Source organism: Balaenoptera acutorostrata, chromosome 10 (assembly GCF_949987535.1).
Source record: "Balaenoptera acutorostrata chromosome 10, mBalAcu1.1, whole genome shotgun sequence".
In the NCBI taxonomy this organism is placed as follows: domain Eukaryota; kingdom Metazoa; phylum Chordata; class Mammalia; order Artiodactyla; family Balaenopteridae; genus Balaenoptera; species Balaenoptera acutorostrata.
In genome coordinates, this window is record NC_080073.1 from 5,808,035 (window position 1) to 5,835,659 (window position 27,625).

At 39.2% G+C, this 27,625-nt stretch overlaps 1 protein-coding gene across 2 annotated transcripts in view; it reads left to right on the forward strand.

Moving 5' to 3' along the window:
- VGLL4 (vestigial like family member 4) overlaps positions 1-27,625 on the forward strand; it is a 157,133-nt gene that overhangs the window by 13,427 nt on the left and 116,081 nt on the right. For both annotated transcript variants that reach the window (XM_007192583.3, XM_057554307.1), the window contains exon 2: positions 64-129. In XM_007192583.3, the coding sequence (XP_007192645.1) occupies positions 66-129 (64 nt within the window). In that variant the 5' untranslated portion in view covers positions 64-65. The remainder of the gene's footprint in view (positions 1-63; positions 130-27,625) is intronic.

Consider the following 27,625-nt stretch of genomic DNA (forward strand, 5'->3'; position numbering starts at 1 on the left):
CTCTTTGGAATTCCACTTAAATTCTTTTTTTCTCTCTTTTTTTTCCTTCTGGGCTCCAACCAGGAATGGAGACGCCATTGGATGTCTTGTCAAGGGCAGCATCCCTGGTGCATGCTGACGATGAAAAACGTAAGTCAGGAATCCATTTTAAGTGGGTTTTTTTTCACCTATACCCCCTTGTCTCCTGGAGTATAATAAAATCACGTGTTTTTCCACATGGTTTTGTGGCTATAGGCTGTTAATTTTGGTTGTTTTCTTCAGAGGTAACAGCTTGGCATCCTAATTTTGGTTTTTGAGTGCCAGAACATGTAAGTCTTCTGTTATCTTTGGATGCTAGGGCTTGAGCTGTTAACTCAGGAAGTTCTTTTCCTCCGCAGCTTACTCTAGCGGGATCTGGAGCGGAGATACTCCTTACGTGTCTCTAGAAGTTTAGATAAATAGGTGTTTGTTGATAGACTAATTGACCAGCAGAGAACTAGAGATGCGAAGAATCATCCAAGATCATTCATGTCATTGGAAGTGTGCATATAATGGGAAATAGTCGTGCAAATTCCATTTGCATAGCTAAAAGAACAAATACTGGGGGGAGAGTGCGCGCTAGTGTGGTGGGGAAGGGGCACAAGGAGAGAGAACACCGACATTGGAAGGTCATTTGCCACTGTGTGAAAGTGATTTTCCTGCTCGTCCTAAGGTATATTTGTTTTTAAATGTTACTGTTCACGGTTGATATTTGCAAGAGTGACTGTTTTCTGTGGAAGCAAGGTTGAGTGTTCTTTTGTAAGCAGTAAAATGCTACTGACAGAAGATTTGGTGAGATTGAGCTTTTATACATGGTAAGTTCTTGAAGATGAGCAACTTTCCAGTTTAGTTCTTAATAAATTGGCAGCTGAAGTGCCTGTTCCTTAAGATGTAAGGTCTGCCTTTCTACTAGCTGGTAGGACTTCTGTTTGTCTAAGGCTCAGTTTCCTCATTAGTAACCCCGAAATAATAGTTGCTACTTACAAAACATATGTGAAGATTAACTGGACTTTGTGTGTACAGTACTTACCTTAACTGTCAACTCCTGGGGCGACTGCCTTGCCCTGTTCTATCTAGGCACCTTGTTGGCCCTCTGGTAGGACTTTCTCCAGTCCTTTATGTCATCCCTGTGCCTGCGGCTTCCTCCCTTCCCCCACTACCACCACTCACACAAGATCATCTTTAGACGACTGACTGAATGAAATAGCCATTGAAGTTTTTTTTTCCCCAACCTCTTTTGTAATTTACATTTATTTAGCATTTGACTGTTGGGAGGTATAATTATCCTTTCCTAAGGAAACTGAAGCTCAGGGATGTGAAGTGTCATTCCCAGGGACATTGAGCTCGGGAGAGGCAGCTCAGGTTGTAGGCTTTTATTGAAACAACAAGAAACTCCTTTATGCCTCTAAGATTGCAATAAGCGTTACTGACTTGAGTAGCTAGTTACAGATTTCATTAAACATTAATATAGCTAATTTAGAAGTTTTTTATGTAAGACAGTATTTTGAATTTCTCTGTTTTATAATGCCCACATTTAGTTAGGATCAGTAAAACAAAATCGTGTTTGTATAAATGAAAAATAAGTAATGACCTCAGGGTAGCTTTTTGTGTCCTGAGTGAAGAGAGTAAAAGTTTCTTCTCTTTTTCTGCTGCCTTCTCAGGTTCTCTCCTGGAGCCCAGCTTCAGGATCAGTCTGCTCAGGTTGGAAGGCTGAATAGTTACCAATTCAGTGAGCAGTGATTGAAGGCTTATGGAAAAAGGGGTCTTTCTGGGGGGCAAGTGGCAGTCCTGCCTTCATGGAGCTTATGAACTGATTTATGCATTGACTCTTGCGGCTGTAAAATGTATGTCAGGAGACTGCATGTACTTGTGACATAGATGCAGGGCCTCCGTGGAGCCTACAGTTTGAGAGAGCTGTTTTTCATAGAAACAGAACGATACTGCCAAGGGAGAGAGGAATTCTTACTTTCCTCCTACGTTGAACACAGTATTAGCGTTTTACAGAGGAAGGATATATACATATGTAAGGTCAAAGTGATCACAGGGTAGACTTTATTCTGAACTCCAATTCATTTAGGAATGGGCTGGCATGATTCTGGAATCCCTCTATAATGGTTTCAGCATCTCAGGATCATTTTTTACATTTAAAGAAAAGTTAAAAAAAAAAAAAAAAGCCCAAAGATGTCTGTAATCATTAACACGGAGGCGACATTTTTGAGAAACTGTTTCACTGTGGTGCTCTGTGTACCACCCAAAGAACAGAACCCAAGAACCAGGGATTCACCATATTTTCTATTACCTAACAATGTAAGAATGTGAAAATTCAGGCAGTTTATAGACAAAGTTGAACATTAAGTTCACAGCCTTTCGGTAGATTTTTCAGACCTACTTGTGCTTCTTCAGCCTGATTCAGCTTTCTCTGCCCTAGATTAATTCTATTTTAGCTTTTGTTGAAAATTGCTCTTACACTTCACGTTCTCCTCAACTTTAAAAAAGTCTTGTGTATGTAATCTGATTTGGGTGTCTTATTACAAACAGAAAAATGTTCTACGACTTGAGATCAGTTTTCCAACTTGTGTTGGTGACCTAAATGGTTCTCTTTCCTTTTGCTCCTGGAGAACCAGTAACTGAGGCATTTTTGAAGATGTTATTGTTTCAGCATTTGGAGGAGAACAGTGTCTGTTAGGAATTGAGTATTTAATACCTGATAGCCTTAAGGCTTCATTATGTCTACCAGCAAAGAATCAAAGAAATATCTCAATAGTACACTGCAGAGCTAAAGTCAATAGTGAAATGGTGGTTTTGTAGTAACACAATAGCCACTTATCTGGATGGCCTAGAAGGAATACACTTACTTAAAATAATCATTCCACTGCTCATGAGACATTGATTTAATCAGCATCCCGGGTAATCCTGGAAGGTACTTAATGAAAATACGACATGAGATGGCCGATTTTCCATGTGCTTGAGGAATCTCTCCTTTCAGGGATCATTAATACTGGTGCTGGGAAGACCTTAACCTTTGTCCCAGTCTATTTTTTAGGAGTCAAAATGGAACAGAATTTGTGGACAGGACACGTAGGCACCTATGTTTATAACGTCACCTGGGTGTGTCTTTAACGTGATACTGCATTTCATCATGATATGTACAGAATGTTTTCTTTTTGGTAATTTTGTTCTTATATCTTCTAAGTTCCTGTATCTGCTGACTTCCTTACTTAGGCTGAAATAGTTTTAAGAAACATGTAGCTTTGTTTTTGAGGATTTTGGTGGAGGGGGTAGTGCTTTTGATCTGGTCTAACGATTATGTGTGTGATCAGAACAAGCTGGGTAAGGTCGGCGTGAGTGACACAGAGCAGCAGGGGAAGAAGGCGGCTTTTGCAGTGTTGCTGTTGCATCTGCTCCTAGAAATTCACAAACTCCTTGTTTGGTGAAGGTCACTGAATGTTGAGTAACTGATGAAGCATAAATTAACCATCATTCTCCAGGGAAAGCATTCCTAGGAGCATAAGCTCTAGTTATTATGGGGGTCAATGCCTCAGATGTGTGGAACATTTTCATGTGTATAGGTTGTGTTCTGTTTTGCCTTAAAAAGGGAAAAAAGAAACCTATATGCTTCATTATAACATAAAGATGAGTTGCGCTTACATACTGTCTTCTCAGATGGACTTCTGTCCTCCTAGATCACCATCACTTCGTGCCAGCCTCCTCGTCAATCAGGTCACTGTGTGTATAGGTTACGGTGCTTTAGCCAGTGCTTTCCTGTGACCAGGGCTGCTCCTGATTTTTTTTCCCATTCTCTCCTTCCTTCTTATCCTCTTGCCTTTCCTCTCAGCACCTGACACAGTGGCTTTCAAACATTTTGGCCACGGCCCAGAGTAAAAAAGCATTTACCTTGTGACCCTTGTACTCATATTGACATAATTGATACAAAAGCTTCATGAAACAATTCCTACCCTGGCTTTGTACAGTGTAGCTTGATTTGCCTGTATTTCTTTGCGTTTTACTTTGTCCAAATAAAAGTTGGGTCATGACTCATTAAGTTGACTTTAGGATCCACAAATGAATTGGGACCTGCAGGTGAAAAAAACATGATTTGGTTTATGTATCTCTTTCATTGGGTAAACTTGCTTCTGGCTCCTGCATGTATGTACTGGGGAGATTTGACTAACCCGTGGGGCATGAAGGTACAGTGAGCCAGGGTATTCAGATGAGCTGGAATCCATCGGTGGCTGGACAGGGGTGACGTCCTCACATTGTTCTCGGGCAAGAGCACTGGAGGACTTGGCATACCCACTGGGAGCAAACAGGACTGCCCCGTTAGAAGCAGTTCCTCTCTGTCCTAAGCCTGTATTATTCCTGATTTTTAGAGTCAGTGCTCAAGAAAATGGTCACTCCCCTTTGGTTAAACCTACTTAGGTCCCTCTTGCTTCCAAAAGGGTGTTCCATTGAGACTGCCTAACAGACACTGATGGAGAGCCTACCGATCGGATCCTTTGCAGCCTAATTTGATGGCTCCAGTCACTGCATTTATGATTTTTATCCTTTATATCCTAACACCTGTAGAGAGATCATGTATCCAAGACAGGGGCTCACCGTGGCAGTGATTCCCGGAGAGAGGAGGAAGGAGTATTTGTAAGCATTTTGCAAACGCCTACCCAGGTGATTCTGATGTTCGGTCCCTTCCCCCAGATGTGACTTACTGAGTCACTGGTCTAATAATACTCCTTCGGGAGTTCTGGATCTGCATCTTTAAGAAGGAGGGGCTAGATCTTCTAGGTATGAGACGCTGTAATTCTTTGGCTATCATAATCCTTTAACCAGGTTGTTTATATTTTGTTCCATTTCCTTCTCTCTCTCTCTCTCTCTCTCTCTCTCTCTCTAAATATATATATATGTATAATATATATGTATGTATGTATATATGTATGTAGTGTATGTGTACACATATACACACATATATATGTGGATTATTTTTACTGAAACATTTGAGAGTAAATGGGAGATATCATGCCTCTTTACTCCTAAATACTTAAGTATGTATTTCCTATGAATAAGAACGTTCTGTTGCATAACCACAGTTCGGTTATCTTTATTACAGTGTTACTTAAAAATGTATAAGCAGAACACTGGGCATAAAATGTTTATGCTTACAGTTCTTGTACAGCTGCATAGCCAGGATATGAACTTATCATTTAAATGTAGCCCGTAAAAGTTAACCATAATCCAATAGATGATGATCTGCTACGGCTGAATTCTGTCCCCCTGGCGTATGGTTGCCACTCCTGCCGCGCTGCGCTTGATTCTTTTAACGTCACCGTGCCTGTACTGCCATGCGTCCTTTGACACAATTTCCCCACCATTTTTATCTGTGCAAAGTCTTGTAAAATATGTCATTGCATGCGTTATGGTGACATAAACTGGTTTTCTTTTAGTGCAAATACCTCAATCTCATACTAGGTCTGTTTCTGTATTTTTCTCATTAGACCAGGAAAAAAAAATGCAAACACAGTCACCAAAATCATGTGCCAACACTTGGTTATATTTATAGTAGGTGTCTGATACAGGATATACTTACGTTAGATTTTTTAAAAAAAGATGCTCAGTGAAATAACAGCACAAGTGAAAACTCCTTCCAGATCCTTCAGCATTTGCCTGTGGACCTCAGTTTAAGGGTTACTGTGTTATCTCATTCAGTTCTCACAACAACCCGACTCAGGAGGCACTATAATTAGTCCCATTTTATGACCAAGGAAACAGAGATGTACAGCACTGAAATAATTTGCCTAAGGATGCTTAGCTGGTCATGGCGGTGCTGAGGTTTGAACTCGGCAGCCTGACTCTGAAGCCGAAGCCCTCATTCATCTGCTCTGTGCGTCCTCAGGTGGGAGGCCATTGAAGATATGGTTGCAGATTAAAAACAAGCAAAACTGTGTATGCCCCCTCCACTAATAAGTCAGCAAGGAGGTTTTCATTTGGAAAAGGTTTCCCAACCAGTGAAACAGCATTTCCTAGGTATGATGTAGCTGTCATCAGCCACATGTGGAGGATGGGTGTTAGCACGTATGCAGGGGCTGTCCGGACTGTCCTCACGCATGCCGGTGGCTCAGCTGCCTGCCGCCCCGGAACTTCTCTTTACCCTGAGCTTTCTTTTCCTGTAAGTACCTCAGTGGACACAAGGAGAGGCTCTCGGCTCTGACGACACGGGCTGCTTACAGAGTAACAAGATCCCTCATTGCCAAAGTGCCCAGGCAGAGATGAGGTGACAGCTGTTCAGAGGCGGTGAGGAAGGGAATAGGCCTTGGGTGAGTGGCTGGGCTTGAGGACCTAAGGTTCTGTGGGTCGGTGTTAGATCCCAGACCTGTTCACGGCAAGGGTTCTGCACTATTCTGCTTCGTATTCCACGCGTGGACCATTTGGTGCATATGATCAGCCTTTAATCAACACCTGTAGGTAAGAAAGTAACTGCTGGAGTGAAAGGCTCATCTCTAAGGAATTAATTTATTGAACACTAGCAAAAATGACCCACTCTAATTATCACTGTTACTACTAATAACATACAAATTCAAAGGAGTACTGATTCCCTCTTGATAATACTTAATAGTTTGCAAAACATTTTCATTTGATTCTTATAACAAGAACCTTTGCAGTAGGCTGAGTGGGAGGCGTCAGAGAAAAAATGAAGCTTTAAGACTTTGGATGCCTAAGTCAAGATTAAAGTTTAAAAAAAAAACTTGAGGTGCTTCCCCCACCCGCCCCAGTATCTTTTTTTTTTTTTTAATTAATTAATTAATTTATTTATTTATTTTTGGCTGTGTTGGGTCTTCGTTTCTGCGCGAGCGCCCTCTCCAGTTGCGGCAAGTGGGGGCCACTCTTCATCGCGGTGCGCGAGCCTCTCACTATTCCGGCCTCTCTTGTTGCGGGGCACAGGCTCCAGACGCGCATGCTCAGTAGTTGTGGCTCACGGGCCTAGTTGCTCCGCGGCATGTGGGATCTTCCCAGACCAGGGCTCGAACCCGTGTCCCCCGCATTGGCAGGCAGATTCTCAACCACTGCGCCACCCGGGAAGCCCCCAGTACCTTGATGTGCCGTCGCGTGCTACGATCGTCAGAATAGCAGTTAATAACTGAGTGTCAGCTGTTGCTGGGGAGTGCAGCGTCCTCCAGGCGAGGAACTCACAGGTCCTGGGGAGCTGTCTTCTTCTCTGGCTTCATGTTCCCAAGCCTCCTTTTGATTTTCAAAATAAGGAGACTGAATTTACTGCCTTTTCTAAAGGTTGGAGTCACTAATAATTTGTTTTCTGCATTCAGTTATTTACCTTTCATGAACAACGGCATTGAAAAGATCATTGCCCAGTAGCCCATTTTACTTTAAAAAGCTTCAGAAAACATAAGGCGGGATAGTATTATGTGCTTATTTAAGACACTCTCTAGGTGTGGTCAGATGCTTTAATCACCGTTTGCTTCCCAGGGTAGGTACCTGGCATCTAATCAGAAGGGCTACCCCCCAGAGACAGCTACTACAAATGTCTCTGCTATTTTTGTAGTTTTATATCAGATCAAATTAGCATATTAAACGTTAGAAATGGATCCCACTGGTGAAAATAATGGCCTGTTAATTAGCATAATGGATGTTGGAACTAGATTCTTCCACTGAATAGCTCTTTAGACACTTGAGGATGGTTTATTATTTCCTTTAAATGAATATTTTTCAGTCTTTAGAAATCCCTGCTTTCCTTTAATACACATAAAAATGTTTTGAACTGTTTTAACGTCATTCGCAATTCAATTAAAAATATCAGAGTCAAAAATCCTTGGCTGATAAACCCACGCACATATGGTCACCTTATTTTTGATAAAGGAGGAAAGAATATACAATGGAGAAAAGACAGCCTTTTCAATAAGTGGTGCTGGGAAAACTGGACAGCTACATGTAAAAGAATGAATTTAGAACACTCCCTAACACCATACACAAAAAGAAACTCAAAATGGATTAAAGACCTAAATGTAAGGCCAGACACTATCAAACTCTTAGAGGAAAACATAGGCAGAACGCTCTATGACATACATCACAGCAAGATCCTTTTTGACCCACCTCCTAGAGAAATGGAAATAAAAACAAAAATAAACAAATGGGACCTAATGAAACTTAAAAGCTTCTGCACAGCAAAGGAAACCATAAACAAGATGAAAATACAACCCTCAGAATGGGAGAAAATATTTGCAAACGAAGCAACTGACCGAAGATTAATCTCCAGAATTTACAAGCAGCTCATGCAGCTCAATATCAAAAATAAACAACCCAATCCAAAAATGGGCAGAAGACCTAAATAGACATTTCTCCAAAGAAGATATACAGATTGCCAAGAAACACATGAAAGGATGCTCAACGTCATGAATCATTAGAGAAATGCAAATCAAAACTACAATGAGGTATCACCTCACACCAGTCAGAATGGCCATCATCAAAAAATCTACAAACAATAAATGCTGGAGCGGGTATAGAGAAAAGGGAACCCTCTTGCTCTGTTGGTGGGAATGTAAATTGATACAGCCACTATGGAGAACAGTATGGAGGTTCCGTAAAAAACTAAAAATACAACTACCATATGACCCAGCAATCCCACTACTGGGCCTATGCCCTGAGAAAACCATAATTCAAAAAGAGTCATGTACCACAATGTTCATTGCAGCTCTATTTACAGTAGCCAGGACATGGAAGCAACTTAAGTGTCCATCGACAGATGAATGGATAAAGAAAGTGTGGCACATATATACAATGGAATATTACTCAGCCATAAAAAGAAACAAAATTGAGTTATTTGTAGTGAGGTGGATGGACCTAGAGTCTGTCCTACAGAGTGAAGTAAGTCAGAAAGAGAAAAACAAATACCGTATGCTAACACATATATATGGAATCTAAAAAAAAAAAAAAAAAAAAAAAGGTTATGAAGAACCTAGGGGCAGGACAAGAATGAAGACGCACATGTAGAGAATGGACTTGAGGACACGGGGAGGGGGAAGGGTAAGCTGGGACCAAGTGAGAGAGTGGCATGGGTATATATACACTACCAAACGTAAAATAGATAGCTAGTGGGAAGTAGCCGCATAGCACAGGGAGATCAGCTTGGTGCTTTGTGACCACCTAGAGGGGTGGGAGGGAGACGCAAGAGGGAGGGGATATGGGGATATATGTATACGTATAGCTGATTCACTTTGTTATAAAGCAAACTAACACACCATTGTAAAGCAATTATACTCCAATAAAGATGTTAAAAAAAAAGAAAAGAATCTTTGGCTGAAGTACTTACCTTTTTTCATTTGATACATATCTTTCTCCACGTTCCTCCCTCCCCATCCTCTCCTCCCCTCCCTGCGTCTTGAGAAAATCCTTGCCCTCCCTAATCAGTATCTTGTCCAGACACCCCTAGCACAAGGACCGTTCTTTGTTGGATGTCTTCCAAACCATCATTTGAAGTCGCTGTCTTCACCCACCCTGGCTCATCAGTCTCCCTCCTGTAAGATGGAACGTTCACACCTGAACAGTGATCTGTGTGTGTGGTCTGGGTACAGTGAACTGAGGACCGCCACCAACCTTGTCTTAGTCATGAGTCCTTGGGGGTGAAGGGACAGAGGGAGCCGGGTGGGTTGGTGACAGGTGTCTGAAGCGGCCAAGTGTGAGACTGCAGGGTGCAGGGACCCCTGGAGGACAGAAACTCTTCCTCCTCTTCAGGGGGCGGCCTCCACCCAGCTCCAGCCACTGCTGTGCTAGAGCTGGCTCACGGGAGCCGCTTGTGCGGGTCTCCTCCCAACCTCGAATCACGTTGGGAGCTTGAAATCAGCCCTGGTGGGCGTATTTACACCAGATCCTGGCTTTTTTGTTTTCCCTCCTTACAGAGCCAGTTGTTACCACTGGCTCCAGCTGACTACTTTTACACGTGAATGTGGAGCTCTGATTGTTCAAGACATGATGAAGGCTGGATTTTTATATAAAATTTCTAGATACTTAAAGTTCCATGTGAGGCCAACAGTAGTTCCTTTGCCAAGATGGAACCTATAGGTATCTATCTAGTATGTGCTTTCTAGTCTAGTCCCAATACTTCTATTAATACAACCTAAAAGAACAGATTTTTAAAAAAATCTCAGAAATAACTAATTTTCTTGTCAACTGCATTATTATGAACTTTCATCAAATCTTTAACCGTGGTCATTTTTAAGTCTTTTGTCATTTACAGACAGTTCTGGGTGTACTCTGATGCTTTTGCAAATATGTTCCTATAAAAGGGTTTCATCTTCAAGAAATTCATGGAAAAGACTCTGACAAGTACAGGTTTCTGGTAACTGACTGTACGGCTGAACTGAATGAATAAGCATTTTCAGAACTCTAATGAAAAACTGACGAACTCATAAAAGTGCTAACAAAAGATCAAGATAAAAAAAAATTAATTACATGGGACTGAGTGAACTGATGAGGATGAGTATAATTTTTGTGACTTTCTGTTTGAATTAAAAAAAAAAAATCCCACAAGGACTCAGAGGCAAAGAATATACAAATCAATTTTCACTGCAAAGTAAAGGAGCTGTTACAGTGGAGGATTACTGGACTGAATGTCAATATTATGACACAGTATGAGTGTGTTTCATGTTTGGTAATTGCAATCATTGTTGCTTTTGTTGTGGTCATCCATGTACAATGCTTGGTGTCAGTCTATTTATCTCTTGTAAAAATAAAATACAGTGTGTGTGTGTGTGGGGAAAAAAAAAAAAAGCAGCTTCCATCAGCTTCTCTCCCCTCCCCCTTTGTAGTTGTGAATTCCTATAGCAATTCTTTAAGAGCTGGAAAAGGTGATATTTAATATTGAAACATCACCAAGTATCTATCATGATCTCAGTGTGGACATGAATCTGGGTATGTGTGTATTTCTCCTTCCATTCAGATTGTTTATTTTTAAAAGACAAAAGACCACATCTTTTCTTCATCTTCTTCTGTTTTCTTAAAGATTTATGTTACACAGTTATGAAATGCTTGTTGACTTGGCATTGTATGTGGATATAATTTGTAGAAGCAATAAGTGTGGGATTTACACTTTTAGAGAAATCAAATTCAGTTTGAAAAATCAAACTGTTACTTCCTCAGTGGCTTTTTGATTTATTGTAACTGCTTTTTATTGGATCAAACTCTTGATTCCTTGTAAATGAAATGAGTACATCTTCTTTCCATTTGAAATCGGGGAAGTTACCATTTCTTTCTCTAGGACTGCCTTTTTCCTCAAACTTTACATACATGTGTTTTTTTTCTCCCTCTGAAAAATACTGCTTAAAAGTCCCTTCTCTCATGGAACTTACCTCATTTAACTGGGCTGTAGTCACTTCTTAAATGAACTAGACAAGGCAGAAATCCGTTTTGTTCACCGGTAAGCAGGGGTTGAGAAGAATGATTTTTTTCAGTTTCCCAGCAAAGTGCTAGCTTAGGGTGCTTTGAATAAAACATTTTAAATTACAAAGGAATGTTTCATTTAGGAATTCAGGAGGACATACTGGATGTTTGGAGTAAAATGACAGCCTGAACACATGCATCAGGCTCCCCTCTTAACAAAAATCCTTTAAAATAAGAAAGTACACTATACATTTAAAAAAAAAAAATCTGTAACACTGCGGAAAACTAGCAAGGGTGCCTACCTTCGTTAGCCTAAAAGTTATAAAGAATTCCTGGAAAACTGAAAACAGATGGGATTAGATTGACAAAAGAAAACAAAAACAAAAGTAAAAAATCATAACCCCGAACACAGGTGCAAAGCTGAATTAAAAGCAGAACTTACAGTGACTAACACCTGCCAATGGGAAGGGGCCCCGGAGCAAAATTCAGGAAAATTAAAGTATTCCATTTATAACAGTGATCCCCTGGCTAAGAACTGACTGTGTTCACAAAAAGTCAACATCCTGTTTGGGAGGGTTCCTCAAGTGGGTTTAGGGACCTGAGAGAGAAGCAGAGTAGAGTTTAAGATCACCATGGGCACCCACAGCAAAAAGGGTGCTGGGGAAGGAAGTCTGAGCCTTCTAATAGGCAGTATGTACTAAAATCCTTCACACTAGAGGCAAGACTTTCTTATTTTGGCGGGTCTGTGTACTTGTCTCCCAACCTGCCTGCTGCTTGTTCCTCACTCCTATACCCTAAGGCAAAGCCCATCATCAGACGCATCCTGTACTGTTTACGTAGAGCCCTACAGTTGAGCCTCCCCAAGGAGAGACCTCATACTAGAGAGGAAACAGGCATTAGTTGCCCTTGTGGATCAACCCAGTCTTTTATTCTTAAGTATGAATGAATATCAAGGGATCATCAGACATTTGAGGAAAACAAATAGGATGAAAGAAAAAAACCTGAGTCAGAAGACTCTGGGGAATATAGGAGAAGTAAAAACATGTTAGATCTTCAAAGAGATTTGACAGTATGAATATATTAAATAAAAGTACCCTGCTATGAAGAAAAAGATCATTTAGAACAACAAAGTTTATGGAGATTAAAGCTATGATTATTGAATTTAAAAGATTAAGGAAGATCAGCTTGAGAATTGAATGGATATGATTGAAGACAAAATTAGGGGTTTGGAAGATAGGCAACAAAATGTTGCAGAATTTTACAGAGATATTAGGATCTTATACATCTGCCAGATTGAAGTTCTGGTGGGATGAGGCCAAAGCAGTACTGAGAAGAGGATGCATTTATTAGGAAAATAGGAAATAAGTAAGTCAAATGGACAACCAAAACAATAACAACAACAATAATAATAACAAAAGTAGAAAGAAAAATTTATATCTGCTTTTATCTTTATAAATGAAAATGAAAATAAACCAGCAAACCCAAACAGTAAAACCCCAAACTGTGTTTTTTTAAGTATAGTTTATTTACAATGTTGTGTCAGTTTCAAAGGTATATACTGCAAGTGATTCAGTTATATACTGAATATGTTTGTTATTATTAGAAAACTATCCATCCTTTAAAAGAAACAGCCTTGTAGAGGTTTATGTATTTCAGAAACATTTAGAGAAGTCAAACTAAGACCAGTGAACAATAAAATTCAAAAAATGTAAAGAGTCTGTAAGCTCCTGTGCTCTGTGATAAAGAGCCCAACTAAAGAAATTTGATCTAGACGGTTCTAATATAATTCTTCCTCTGGTGAAAGCAGTGAGGGGATTTACAGGATTTCATTCATTCAAAAAATATTATTGAGGGCCAAGTTTGTGTAGAGAACCATGCTAGATTTGAACAGAACACATTAAAATGTGTAAGACACAACATTTGCTTGAAAGCTAGCAAGGGATAGATGTTAATAAACAATTGTGTTAGTTTTCACTTGCTACTGTGACAATCACTGCAAACTTAGCAGCTCAAAATCCCACCTGTTTATTTTATTGTTCCCTTGATCTTAATTTGGTTTCTCTAAATCTTCCTGAATTAAGCAATTTTTGCTTCGACTGTAGTACTGTAGGTCTACTTTTCCTTGTTATTTTCCTTCTCTCTGAGCTTTCAGAAGAATTTCAGAGATAAATCGCAAGAAGCTACTTTACCTTTGTGTGACTAGACCATTAAAAAAATCTTTCTGTATTAAATTTTAAACTTTTTTTCCTCTAAAAATGGGTCAGTCTGGTTACCAAGGAGGTGGCCTTTTAGATAATTCAGTGTGAGGGCAGGCCCTGCTTGCCTTTGTCCACATCACTTTTTTGTGTGTTGTGTAAATATACACTTCATGAGCAAAAGGAAAGCCTTGTTAATATTTGTATCATAACTGAGCATATGCTCCATCAGCAGCATTTTAACCAAACAGAGTAAATTATTCTTGAGACTTGTTGAAAACCCAGCTGCACTAATTGTAGAAGACTAGATGTTATTCACCTATTTTTCAAGAGTAATGAATTAAAATATAAAATAATTGTTAATTGTACTTGAAGTATATGCATAGAGCATATTTAGAGAGTGAGTCCAATTTTGTTTTCTTCTATGGGTTTGGTTATTTTTTCATGGTATTGAACCTGAATTTCAGTTGAGATGTATGGAAGTCTCATTATTTGATACTCCCATTTCATATGTGTGGCACAGATAATTTTATAAATTAATGTCCTAGTAATAGTAGCATGAAGGAATAGCATGGTGAAAGGTTATCAGAAGATAACCAATGAGTAAAGGAATTGTTTACATCTTGGAGGAGAGGGAAGGGTTTAAAAACGTTTAGTTTTACATTTAATTTGAATATTACTGGTAAATTTTGGCTGTCAAACCTCAAAACCATAGTGTCCGAGGTGAGGATTCTCAACCCCCTAAATTTTGCCTGTGGAGATTGGGATGGGATAGTTCTATAATAAGAATGAAACTTGGTTTTTCTTTGATTAGATTTGTTTGTAAATATAATGATATTTATGTGCTGTGATGTTTTCAAGCGAGACCAGTGAGCTACTAAATATTTTACAGCACAATGTTGTGAAGTGCTAGCATTTGGTTTTGGCATTTGATGTATGTTATCCTACTGAAATAACTGATACACAAAAATTTTACGTAATGCTTTGTAATAGATGCCATGCTGCTGGTTGTGTGCCCCCTGGCAGCTCTCAGCCAATGGGAGCCTCTCTCCCAAGGTCATGCCCCTTCCCCGGTGCAGCCTGCAGGCAGTGACTGGTGGGTAAGGGGTGTAAAGGTCCAGCCAGCCCTCTTGCCCTGACTCCGAAGGTCGCTGTGGCCCTTGTGAGTGCATTGAAGGCCAACTTCTCCCTCTCTGACTTCTTCCCTTCCCCCACGGGGATGATCCTGAGAGAACCCCCCAGCACACTTCCTGCACACTCTCTCCTCTCAGTCTGCTTTCTGGGGAACTCACCTTGCAGCAGACCTCTACTTCCCTTTGAGGACTTCTGTGCAAACAGATGCTAATTTAGGACCATTAACAGATGCTAATTTAGGACCATAGGACTTTACTATATAGATAGGACTTTGATTATATCCTCTTGTTCTTATATCCTCTAATGCAGAGATACCCTAGCAATGTTCCTGATGTTTGCCTCTCTATTCTCTGCTTGGATGTAAGAGTTTATTACTTCACTGCATTGTCAGTTGTTAAACACTTTGAGGAGCTAGGGCAGTTTTATTATTGAGTGGAAATCTACATTGCTATAACTTTCACTCCTTGGACATATTTCTACTCCCAGCTACTTAGAACATTTAATCCTTGGAATTGTTCGTTTCCATCCTTGCAATATTTGAAGAAAATTATCACATTCCCTTTTAAATTTTCTTTCTAATCCTGAGATGCCTCGTTTCTCACTTATTTCGTATATGATGTGCTTCCTTTCTTTTTTCCCCCCAGCTTTATCGAGGTATGATTGACAAAAGTTGTATCGGGACTTCCCTGGCAGTCCAGCGGTTAAGACTCCACACTTCCAATGCAGGGGGCGTGGGTCTGATCCCTGGTCAGGGAACTAAGATCCCACATGCTGCGCGGCCAGAAAAGTTTTTTTAAAAGTTGTTTATTTACTTGAGGTGTACAGCATCATGGTTTGATATACATATACATTGTGAAATGATGACCACGATCAAGTTAATTAACACATCCATCACCTCACATTGTTACCAGTTTTGGGTTTGTTTGTGTTTTTTTTTTGGTGGAGTGAACACTCAAGATCTACTGTTAGCAAATTTCAGGTATATAATACAGTATTATTAACTTTAGTCACCATGTTGTGCATTAGATCCTCAGAACTTATTCATCTTTATAACTGAAATTTGTACCCTTTGACCAACATTTCCCCATTCCCTAACCCCCAACCCCTGGCATCTGCTTTTCTGTTTTTTGTTTCTGTGTGTTCAACTTTTTAATTTTTATTTTCTATTATTTACTTATTTATTTTTCTTCTGGTTTTATTGAGATATAATTGACATGTAGCACTGTATAAGTTTAAGGTGTACAGCATGAGGATTTGACTCACATACGTCACGAAATGATGATCACATAGGTTTCGTAAACATCCATCACCTCATGTAGATACAAAAGGAAAGAAGAAAAATTTTTTTCCTTGTGATGAGAACTCTTAGGATTTAGTCTTTTAACAACTTGCATACGTAACATGCAGCAGTGTTAATTATATTCCTCATGTTGTACATTACATCCCTAGTACTTATTTGTCTTATAATTGGAAGTTTGTACCTTTTGACCAGCTTCATCCAATTCCTCCGACCCCGACCCCACCCCCGCCTCTGGTAATCACAAATCTGCTTTTTCTGTGAGTTTATTTATTTGTTTTTGAAGTATAATTGACCTATAACACCGTGTTAGTTCCTGGTGCACAACATAGTGGTTTGATATTTCTATACATTACAAAATGATCACCACGATAAGTCTAGTTACCATCTGTCACCGTACAAAGATATCACATTTTTATTGACTCTGCTCCCCACACTGTACATTTCATACCTGTTTCTCATTTATTTTGTAATTGAAAGTTTGTACCTCTTTTTTTTTGATTGAGATATAGTTGATGTATAATATTATATAAGGTTCAGGTGTACAACATAATGATTCACAATTTTTTAAGGTTATATTCCATTTTTAATTATTATAAAATATTGGCTATATTCCCTGCATTGTACAATATATCCTTAAAGCTTATTTATTTTACACATAGTTTGTGCCTCTTAATCTCCCTCACCTATTTCTCTCATTCCCTACCCCACCCTCGCCGGCAATCACCTGTTTGTTCTCTGTATCTATGACTCTGTTTCTCTTGTTATGTTTGTTCATTTGTTCTGTTTTTCAGATTCCACATGTAAGTGAGATCATATGGTATTTGTCTTTCCCTGTCTGGATTATTTCAGTTAGCATAAGGTCCTCCAACTTCATCATGTTGTTGCGAATGGCAGGATTTCCTTCTTTCTTGTGACTGAATAATATTCATATATATATTTATATAAATATATAATATCTCATTTTCTTACATTAATATATATTCATATATTCTCACTATATTTCTCACAGTAATATCTACAAATATAATGTATATTAACATATAAATGTATTACGTTTTTCACACTGATATCATATATATTATATAAACACACACATATATATCACATTTTCTTTATCCATGCATCTGTTTAGTGACATTTAGGTTGTTTCTGTATCTTGGCTATTGTGGATAATGCTGCATTGAACATGGCAGTGTAGCTATCTCTTTGAGATACTGATCATTTCATTTGGGTATATACCCAGCAGCGGAATTGCTGGATCATATGGTAGTTCTATTTTTAATTTTGGGGGGAACTTGCATACTGTTTTCCGTAGTAGCTGCACCAATTTACATTCCTATCAACAGTGCGAAAGTGTTCCCTTTTCTCCACACCCTTGCCAACACTTGTTATCTCACCTTTTTTGATAATAGTCATCCTAACAGGTGACATCTCTTTGTGGTTTTGATTTGCATTTCCCTGATGATACAAAGGTGTAGTTGAGCACCTTTTTATATACCTGTTGACCATTCATATGTCTTCTTTGGAAAAATGTCTATTCACCTCCTTTGCCCATTTTTAAATTTTGTTGTTGTTGGTGTTTTTATTTTTTGCTGTTGAGTATTGAGTATCATAATACTAAATATTAACCCCTTTATATAAAGGGAATTATAATATTAACCCCCGATATTAACTCATAATATTAACCCCTTAGCAGATACATAGTTTGACTTTTTTTTCATTTTTTCTATTTCATGGGTTGCCTTTTTATTTTGTTAATTGTTTCCTTTGTTCTGCAGAAGCTTTTTAGTTTGATGTAGACTCAGTTGTTTATTTTTGCTTTTGTTGCGTGTCCTTTGCATGTCATATCCAAAAAACTCATTGCCAAGACCACCGTCAAGGAGCTTATCCTTTATGTTTTCTTCTAGGAATTTTATGGTTTTAGGTCTTAATTTAAGTCTTTAATCCATTTGGAGTTGATTTTTGTATATGGTATAAGGGTCCAGTTTGATTCTTTTGAATGTGGATATCCAGTTTTCCCAGCATTGTTATTGAAGAGACTATCCCTTCCGCATTGTATATCCTTGGCAGTCTTGTAATAGATTAGTTGAACTGTATTTGCATGGGTTTATTTCTGGGTTCTCGATTCTGTTCCACTGGTCCTTGTGTCTGTTTTTATGCCAATACTATTACTGTCTTTATTATTCTAGTTCGTAATATAGTTTGAAATGAGGAAGTGTGATGCCTCCAACTTTGTTCTTCTTTCTCAAGATTGCTTTGGCTCTTCAGGGTTCCGTATACATTTTAAGATTGTATGTTTTATTTCTGTGAAAAACGCCAATGGAATTTTAATAGAGATTGCTTTGAATCTGTGGATTGCTCTGGATAGTATGGACATTTTAATAATATTAATTCTTCCAATCCATGAATATGAGACATCTTTCCATTTATTTGTGTTGTCAATTTCTTTTATCCATGTCTTACAGTTTTCAGTGTACAGATCTTTTACCTCCTTGGTTAAATTTCTAAACCCCTTATCATTCTTAATTATATTCCAGCTTGTCTTTATTTTAAAATGTGGTTCAGACCAGGCCTTGTCACGGTATTACATTTTCCATATATGCTGTTACCCCATTTGAGAACCTTTGCACAACCTGCTGTATCTGCTTGAAATACTCTCCTCCCCCATCTGAGTTGCTGGTCCTTCACGGTCAGTCTTCACCTTGAACGTCCCCAGGGCCGCAGTTTGACTTTCATGAGCCTGAGGCACGTTTGCTCTTGTAGGCGCCTGCCTTCATCAAAAATGTTTTAAAAATTATATTTTACAACTGCTTTGGTATATAAAGATGAATATATTGATATTATACATTAAAACATACTCTTCAACCTAATGGTTCATTTTTTCCTTCTGATTTTGAAAACAATTAAACCGTTCTCATGGGCGACCCCTGCTCTGCCACATGATGCTACGGTGCATAACGTATGTACCTCTGTAACCTCAGTGTGTAGAGCAGAGCCAAGCTCATGAATGAATGAAGAAAGATACCCTGGACTCCAAGTAAAGAATTCTCTGACCAGAGTACATGAGAGTTGTATATTTTTAAAATGTTTCAACCCGTATTAAGTTTTTATTATCTACCTAATACCTGCTCATTGTGGAAAGTCTGATAAATTCAGAAAAGTAGGAAGAAAAAAACTCATAATCCCACCATCCAGAACATCACGTGTCTCTTCTGCTTTGTTTCTTCTCATCAGTTTTCTGTGCCTGCTTTCTTGTTTCATACGATCACTGTTAGATGCTGGATGCACTCTTTTTTTTTTTTTTTAAAGAGGTTTATTGCATAATGCGTACAATCTATGGGTATTTATAAGATGGGACTTGACTAACAGAGGTGAAATGGGAAGCTTAGATGGTTAAAGAGGTCTCCCTAAAGACATGATATTTATTTATTTATTTATTTATTTATTTATTATTTATGGCTGTGTTGGGTCTTCGTTTCTGTGCGAGGGCTTTCTCTAGTTGTGGCAAGCAGGGGCCACTCCTCATCGCGGTGCGTGGGCCTCTCACTGCCGCGGCCTCTCTTGTTGTGGAGCACAGGCTCCAGACGCGTAGGCTCAGTAATTGTGGCTCACGGGCCCAGTTGCTCCGTGGCATGTGGGATCTTGCATGTGGGATCTTCCCAGACCAGGGCTCGAACCCGTGTCCCCTGCATTAGCAGGCAGATTCTCAACCACTGCGCCACCAGGGACGCCCTGGATGCACTCTTTAATATCCCTTTCCACTTAACATAATGTAATCATTTTTTAACGTGAGGAAATGTTCCCAAATACTTTAACGGTTGTATAATATGCCATCCAGTGCATGGGCCAAAACAGATGCTCCTTTATTGTTGGAGTTTAAAGTTATTTCTAATTTTTCCCTTTTATACATAATACTGCAGTGAATGTCATTTATTCAGGCAGCTTCTTCTTCCCTTTTCCCCCCTTTTTAGGGTTATTTCTTTGTGGTGAGTTCCCAAACATGAATTACTGGGTCCAAGAATGCATGTATGCTGTTATCACTACTTCTATCCGGGCTGTCCTGGGGTCTTTTCTTTTCTTTTTTTTTTTTTTTTTGAGAACTGGGGTCTTTTCTTTTTCTTGTTTTCTTTCTTTTTTTTTTTTAACTCTTCCCTGGCTCCTATCTTTATCACATAGAGCTGAATTTTCAGTTAAATGAATTTTTAATGGGTGGAATTAATACTTTGCTATTTATAGTTTATTGTTTCACACGTTTTAGCTTATTATTTCCAAGTAGGTATATAATTTTGAAGGTAGGATTTTATATTCTCAGTTTTTCATTGTGTCCAGCACAGTATAGAATTCATAGTGGGTACTTAGTTTTGGTTGATTGGTTGAGAAAAAGAGAATTTTAGAAGGGGACCTAATGCTGGGGAAAGATGACACAGTTTTATTGCTGTCAGATCAGATTGTCAGTTCTAGACATATGAATTTGGAATTTATTCTAGTAATAATAATAATAGTAATAATCGACTCCATGGGAATGGATCATCTCTGAAGGAGAGAAAACCACAGCAGATGAGAACAAGGCAGGGGACCGAGCCCTGGGGCGGGGAGGAGGGCTGCTGCCCTCTACTGAATACCTGATGTAATGGTGTGAGCATTTCCACGTTTAATTCCCACCCATCCATCCATTCATCCAGCAAATACGTATTGAAAGCTTATGAAGTGTCCAATGTCGTGCAAAGTAGTGAGATGGAGAGTATTGTCTCCGCCTGGCAAAGATTGGGAGATATGGGGTGAGAAACCAGAGTTGACTGATTCCACAGTGCATATCCTTTCCACTGGGCTGTTTCAGTGTAGGTGGAGATTATGAAATTGACTATTTGGAGTTCACCATGCAAGTTTTTTTTTTTTTTTTATAATAAACGTGTATACTTTTTTTAAAAATTTATTAATTAATTTATTTATTTTTGGCTGTGTTGGGTCTTCGTTTCTGCGCGAGCGCCCTCTCCAGCTGCGGCAAGCGGGGGCCACTCTTCATCGCGGTGCGCAAGCCTCTCACTGTGGCGGCCTCTCTTGTTGCGGAGCACAGGCTCCAGATGCGCAGGCTCAGCAGTTGTGGCTCACGGGCCTAGTTGCTCCGTGGCATGTGGGATCTTCCCAGACCAGGGCTCGAACCCGTGTCCCCTGCATTGGCAGGCAGATTCTCAACCACTGCGCCACCAGGGAAGCCCCTGATGTGAGTCTTTAAGGAGCCTCTATTCTTGAGAACTACCATCTGAGAACAGTGGCTTTCATTGAAGCAAGCCCATAGAATTGTTAATTGAAATTGTAAACAATATGACTTCAACGTTAAGCGAAATTTAAAAAAATGACTGCCTGTGTATTCTCTCCTTTGTGTTCACATATATTCTACTCATTATAGCACGAAAAAAATTTGCAGTCTATTTTTTTTTTTGGATTCTAACAAATCATATGCATAGTCACTGATGGGAGTACAGATTAGCAGACTGTTCATACTTATTAATTCAGTAGTTCTGCTTCTAGGAATTTATCCTAAGAAAATAATCTGAGGCTTGCACAGTGATGCTTATGGTGGTATCACATGATATAGAAAACAACCTAAATATTTAACAGTAAAACTATACGTGCGGTATGACACTAATTCTGCCAGAAATGTGTCTCACGTAGGTAAAAACTCGTGTCAATTTTAGCTGTAGTTATCTTTTGATCCATAATATTGGAGATGCAGTAAGCCCCTTGTATCTGGAAACTCATTCCTGGGGAAATTTCTTACATAATTTCATTGGTAATTCTTCTTATCTCTGTTTTTTTTTTTTTTCTTCTTTTCTCCTTCTGGCAGTTTTATTTTTCAGATGTTGGGCTTCCTGGACTGGTCTTCTCATTTTTCCACCCCGTTCTCCCTTTTTTCCTTCTTAACTTTTTATTTTACTTTCTGGAAGACGTTTCTCAACTTTATTTTCCAATTCTTCTATTATTTTTAAAACTTCTGCTATCATGTTTTTAGTTGCTAGAGCTCTTTTGAAAAATCACACCCTCTTTCAGGGCTGCTATATCTCTGAGGCAATTGATAGAGTATTTTTAAAAGTTTTCCTTCTTCTTGCATAGTCTTCGTGTCCTTGGGACGCTTTTGGGGTTTGATTTGGCCTCTATCTTCCATCTTAGTGGCTTTCCTAAAATAAATATCTGCATGTCTACTCATGGTTAAGGTCAGAGAAGAAATCACAGAGTTGAATAAAAGGAGAGGGGTAAAAAAAAAAAAAAAAAAAAAAGGTGAGGGGTGGCGGCTTGTACTCTGAGCCCCACTGTAGAGGGACCTCTGGGGGCCACCTGTCTGTTAGGAGAACCTGCAGTCTCAATATAGTGGGTTTTTCATCTTGGGCTGGTCATGTCTCAGAGCTTCCCAGAGTTTAGAAGTCTGGCTGCTGGCATTCTGGAAGCCAAGAGGGGGATGTGTAATCAGCCTGCCAAGTGAACTTGGCTAGGTGCTCAGCTAGCACAAAACTGTGTCGCTTTATACCCGACCCCTTGTTCGCTATTCCTTTACTCTGCATTTTTAAAGACAGCTTTATTGAGATACTTAGATTGATGTACCATACAATCGACCAATTTAAAGTGTACAGTTTGATGGTGTTAGAATGTTGCCAGGGTAGTATATTTGTAGCTTTGTGTAAATATGCTTTTTTCTTTTTTTAAGTTGAAACATATTTGACATATAACATTGTGTAAATTTAAAGTATACAACAGGGCTTCCCTGGTGGCGCAGTGGTTGAGAATCTGCCTGCCAATGCAGGGGACACGGGTTCGAGCCCTGGTCTGGGAAGATCCCACATGCCGCGGAGCAACTGGGCCCGTGAGCCACAATTACTGAGCCTGCGTGTCTGGAGCCTGTGCTCCGCAACAAGAGAGGCCGCGATAGTGAAAGGCCCGCGCACCGCAATGAAGAGTGGCCCCCGCTTGCCACAACTAGAGAAAGCCCTCGCACAGAAACGAAGACCCAACACAGCCATAAATAAATAAATAAATAAATTTAAAAATGGTCCACAGCAAAAAAAAAAATCTTTTAAAAAAATAATAAATAAATAAATAAATAAATAAAGTATACAACACGTTTAATACATTTATATATTGTGATATGATGGCCATTGTAGTGACGGCACCTCTATCACATCACATAAATACCATTTCTTTTTTCGTGATGGGAATAATTAAGATCTAGACTCTTAGCAATATTGTATTATGATACAGTATTGTGTGTATTCACCATACTGTGCATTAGATCTCTAGGACTTACTATCTACTCGTTGCAAGTTTGCATCCCGAAACACCATCTCTCCTATCCCCCCATCCCAACCCTTGGTAACCACTATTTTACTTTCTGTTTTTATGAGTTTGCCTTTTTTAGATTCCACAAGTGAATCCTGCATTTCTTTTTAGAGCACTTATTTCTTCCTGATACTATCTTATGTATTTGTGCACTGTCTGTGTCCCTCACTGGAATGCTAGCTCCTCAAGGGCTGGGACTTTGTTCACTGCCAAGCCCCGGCATCTAGACCAGCACCTGCTCTGTGGAGGCTCTCAACAGTGTATGTTATCGCGTGGAGTTCTGCTTGGAAGGCTTGTATGGGCTTCCTTCCCTTTCCAAACCCCTCTGTACTCTCAGCTTTTGTCAATGATTGCAAGACTGCTTGTTGAAGTAGAAAAACATTGAACTAATGATGGTGTTTTGGACTAAATATGTTTCAGAGACCTGTTTCACTTCTTACTCTGGCAATAACTGTGTTATTTATTTAATCTTTTTTGTATTCCCTTTTTCTTAATGGGACTAATACCTGCTCTGCCTGCTTCCCATGAGTTGATCTTGTGAAAGTGCTTTAAAAAAGTATACAGTGCTGTTGTAACTCAGGGCATTTAAAAATTAGGAACAAATTTGTTGACTAATTTTCAAGCCCTTAACTTTGGAAAGTTGGCCATTGTTACCATTGTCTATTACCATTGTTAATGGTAATAGAATAGCCTTGAAGGCAATTAGAACAAGTAATGTACAAGCTGAGTTCATGAATAATAGTGGAGTCTCTTTGCGGATTAGGGCAGGCGATGGAGGGAATATCGTGATAATACAATATTAGGAAGGTGATAATACAATATGGGTAGAGAATATGATGTTTATGTTCTGGGTATTTAAAAAAAAACTCTTAAGTGGCCAAATTTGTGTAGTTAACTTAGTGACAGCTGGCTAAGGAGACAGTGCCGCGTTGCTCCTGAGAGCCAGCCTCAGTGCTGTTTGTTTTCAACCTGAGGTTAATTCACGTGAACTTGAAAATGTGCACTTTTTTTTTTCTTTTTTTAAAATGGGATATAGGTAAATGGGATTCCAAGATTCCTTCTTTACAAACTAATAATTATTATTTGGAATTGAACTCCCTGTTGAGTGACACTTACTAATACATATTGGTCAGTAAGCAGGAACCGGGAGCCTAAAGGCAGGTGTTGGTCCTCAGCTTGGTTTTTTCAGGCCTGGGAGATGGAGGGATCGGTTGCTAATGCTTGAAACTGGTCATTCTTCTCCATCCCAACCTTTTCCTGTCCCCGCTCCATCCCAACCTTTTCCTGTCCCCATCCCAAACATTTCCCTTGGCTGAACCTCAACTCATGGCTTATTATCTGTCATTGATCCACACAGAGCTCAGCTCTGATTAATCTATTTATCACACTTCATCCTCATTTTCCATCCATTCCCCATAAACAGCCATCCTAGTTTGCTCAGTGTGTGTGTCCATGTGCTGCAACTTTCTTCTCTTTTTTCCCTTTTCTCTTTTGAGGCATTAATTCAACAAATATGTGTTGAGCATCCGTCCTGTGCTTGGCACTCTTTTGGGTACCGGGACCCAGCAGCAAACACCCCCAAACCCTGTCCTCATGGAGTTACATGGACTGTCTTCCATCTGGGATGCCTCTTTTAATTGCCTCCAGTGTAAAGTAAAAGTATGTAATGAAACAATCCATGAATAAAGTTTATTGGTCTTTGTTCATATTTTAAAAAGTTAATTGCATGTGATAAATTTTTCTGAAAAATTAAGCTTTAATTCTTTGACTTATGAATGATCCTTTGTTGACTTTTTTTTTTTTTTTGTCCTGCTTGGGTCAACAGTACTCAATAAGGAAGGATTTCTCTACTCTGGGTAAAATGCTATCAAACAGCATTGTCACAACCTCCACCCTGATCAGTCAGCAGAATCAACTTTGAGGCAAGAGCCTCCACCGGAAAAAAAAATTATGATTTGCTGAAGGCTCTGATGATGCTTAGTACTTTCAGCAATAAAGTATTTTTAATTGAGGTCTGTACACTGATTTTTTAGGCATAATGCTATTGCACACTTAGTACACTACAATATAGTGTAAATATAACTTTTATGTGCACTGGGACGCCAAAAAAATTGTGTGACTCACTTTATCGCAACATTCCATTTATTGTGGCGGTCTGTAACCAAACCTGCATTATCTCCAAGGCATGCCTGTACTATTCTTTCTGTGCATTATTTATTTGCATTTATCAATACTATTATTTTATTAAGAATCTTCAAGATTGTTGGCATAATTAAGATTGGTCTACAATTTTGTCGTTGTTTGCCGTCGTTCACTTAACTTTTTTTCAACATTTAGAATTGATATTATGTTTGCCACACAAAATGAATAAGAAACTGTTACTTTTTGTAAATCATTCAGGAATAATAAAACAGTTTTCATGTTAAATAAAGAAAGAAAGAAAGAAAGAAGGATTTCCTCCCTCTACTGAATAGTGGAGATTTGCTGTGAAACCTGGCCTGGTAGAATAGATGAGAGAGTACTTGCTGTTGTAAATTCAGTTGTAGGAGTAGTGGCCTGAGAATTCACCATGATGTTTGCCCTTTCTTTTCCCATTAAGGTAAAGCGCTCTGCATTCTCTTTTTATTCCTTTTATAGAATTTTTTATCGGTAACTTCTTAAGTAAATGTTTATAAATAGAGAGCTTTTATTTCTCATAATTGGCTGTCTCTGCAGGTCTGTAGATTATTAGAAAGTGCACAAATGAAGATGCTAGGGGACTTGGTTTCCATAGCAGTGTGGCTTTGAACCTGTTTGCTTCTCTGTGGTCTCACCGGTAAAAGGAAGGGGCTGCAGGAGGCTGTTTGCAAGGGTCTTGCTCTGCTAAGAAATTTAGCACAGCCTCAGCAAGGGAGCGATGATAGAGGTCAGGATGCAGATGACACTTCCTTGCAAAAGTTTGACAGGTGATGTTTGTACAAACTTTGACTTGGAAACCCACAGCTGTGCTGGAAAATTCATGGGGAAATATGAAAAATTTGCCAGGATATTGAATGAGAATGAAGATGTTTTTAAAAATAAGAAAATAACAGGACAGTAAAATTTACAACAGGAAGAAAAAAACACTAAGTAGAAGCATATGTTTTCTTCTTGAGCTATTTTTTTTTTTTTTTTGAAATCCCCTTCTCTCTCTTTTTTTTTTTTTTTGGCTGTGCTGTGTCTTCACTGTTGCACGCGGGCTTTCTCTAGTTGCGATGAGCAGGGGCTACTCTTCGTTGCGGTGCGTGGGCTTCTCATTGCGGTGGCTTCTCTGCTGCGGAGCATGGGCTCTAGGTGCGTGGGCTTCAGTAGTTGTGGCCTGAGGGCTTAGTAGTTGTGACTCAAGGGCTCTAGAGCACAGGCTCAGTAGTTGTGGCACACGGGCTTAGTTGCTTCGCGGCATGTGGGATCTTCCCGGACCAGGGCTCGAACCCGTGTCCCCAGCATTGGCAGGTGGATTCTTAACCACTGCGCCACCAGGGAAGTCCTTTCTTGAGCTATTTTAATGCTGAGCATACAGTTTTAGAAAATCAAGTTACTGCCTGGATGCCTGAAAGATCTTTGCATCCTCAATTCCTTTGAAGTTGACCTTCTAACTTAAATTCTAGTTTTGTAGCATTTTTGCTCAGCAAAGAGGACCTTTCCATGGGATGACGATTTGAAGCAATTACAAACTTTGAGAAAGTACAAAAGTTCTTGTTGGTTTCCTGATTCCGTAACTCTGCTGCATGATACTGTGTGCCACTGGGAATCTTAAAGAATTTAGAGCAATAGGGAGAGGTTGGTAAAAAGGTTCCAGCTTTCAGCTATAAGATGAATAAGGTCTGAACATGTGATGTGAAGCGTGGTGACTGTAGTTGATAACTCTGTGTTGTATAATCGAAATTTGCTAAGAGAGTAGAACTTAAATGTCCTCATTAAAAAAAAAGATATGTGAGGTGATGGATGTGTTAATTAGCTGCATGGGGAGGATCCTTTCACCATGTACACATATATCAAATCACCACTGTGTACACTTTAAATATCTTACAATTTTATATGTCAGTTATACCTCAGTAAAGTTGAAATAGAAATAAATAAATGAAAGAATTTAGAAAACTTGCCAGGAAAGAAATCTTTCTCTGTTTTGCAGGAGGTAAGCAAATGGCAAAAGGGGTTTCATATACGTGGCAAACAAGAACAGGGATTTGGCAGTTTTGCGACACAGTTTAATGCCATGGTAGAGCAGGAAGTGAAAATTGAAAGAAGGATGAAG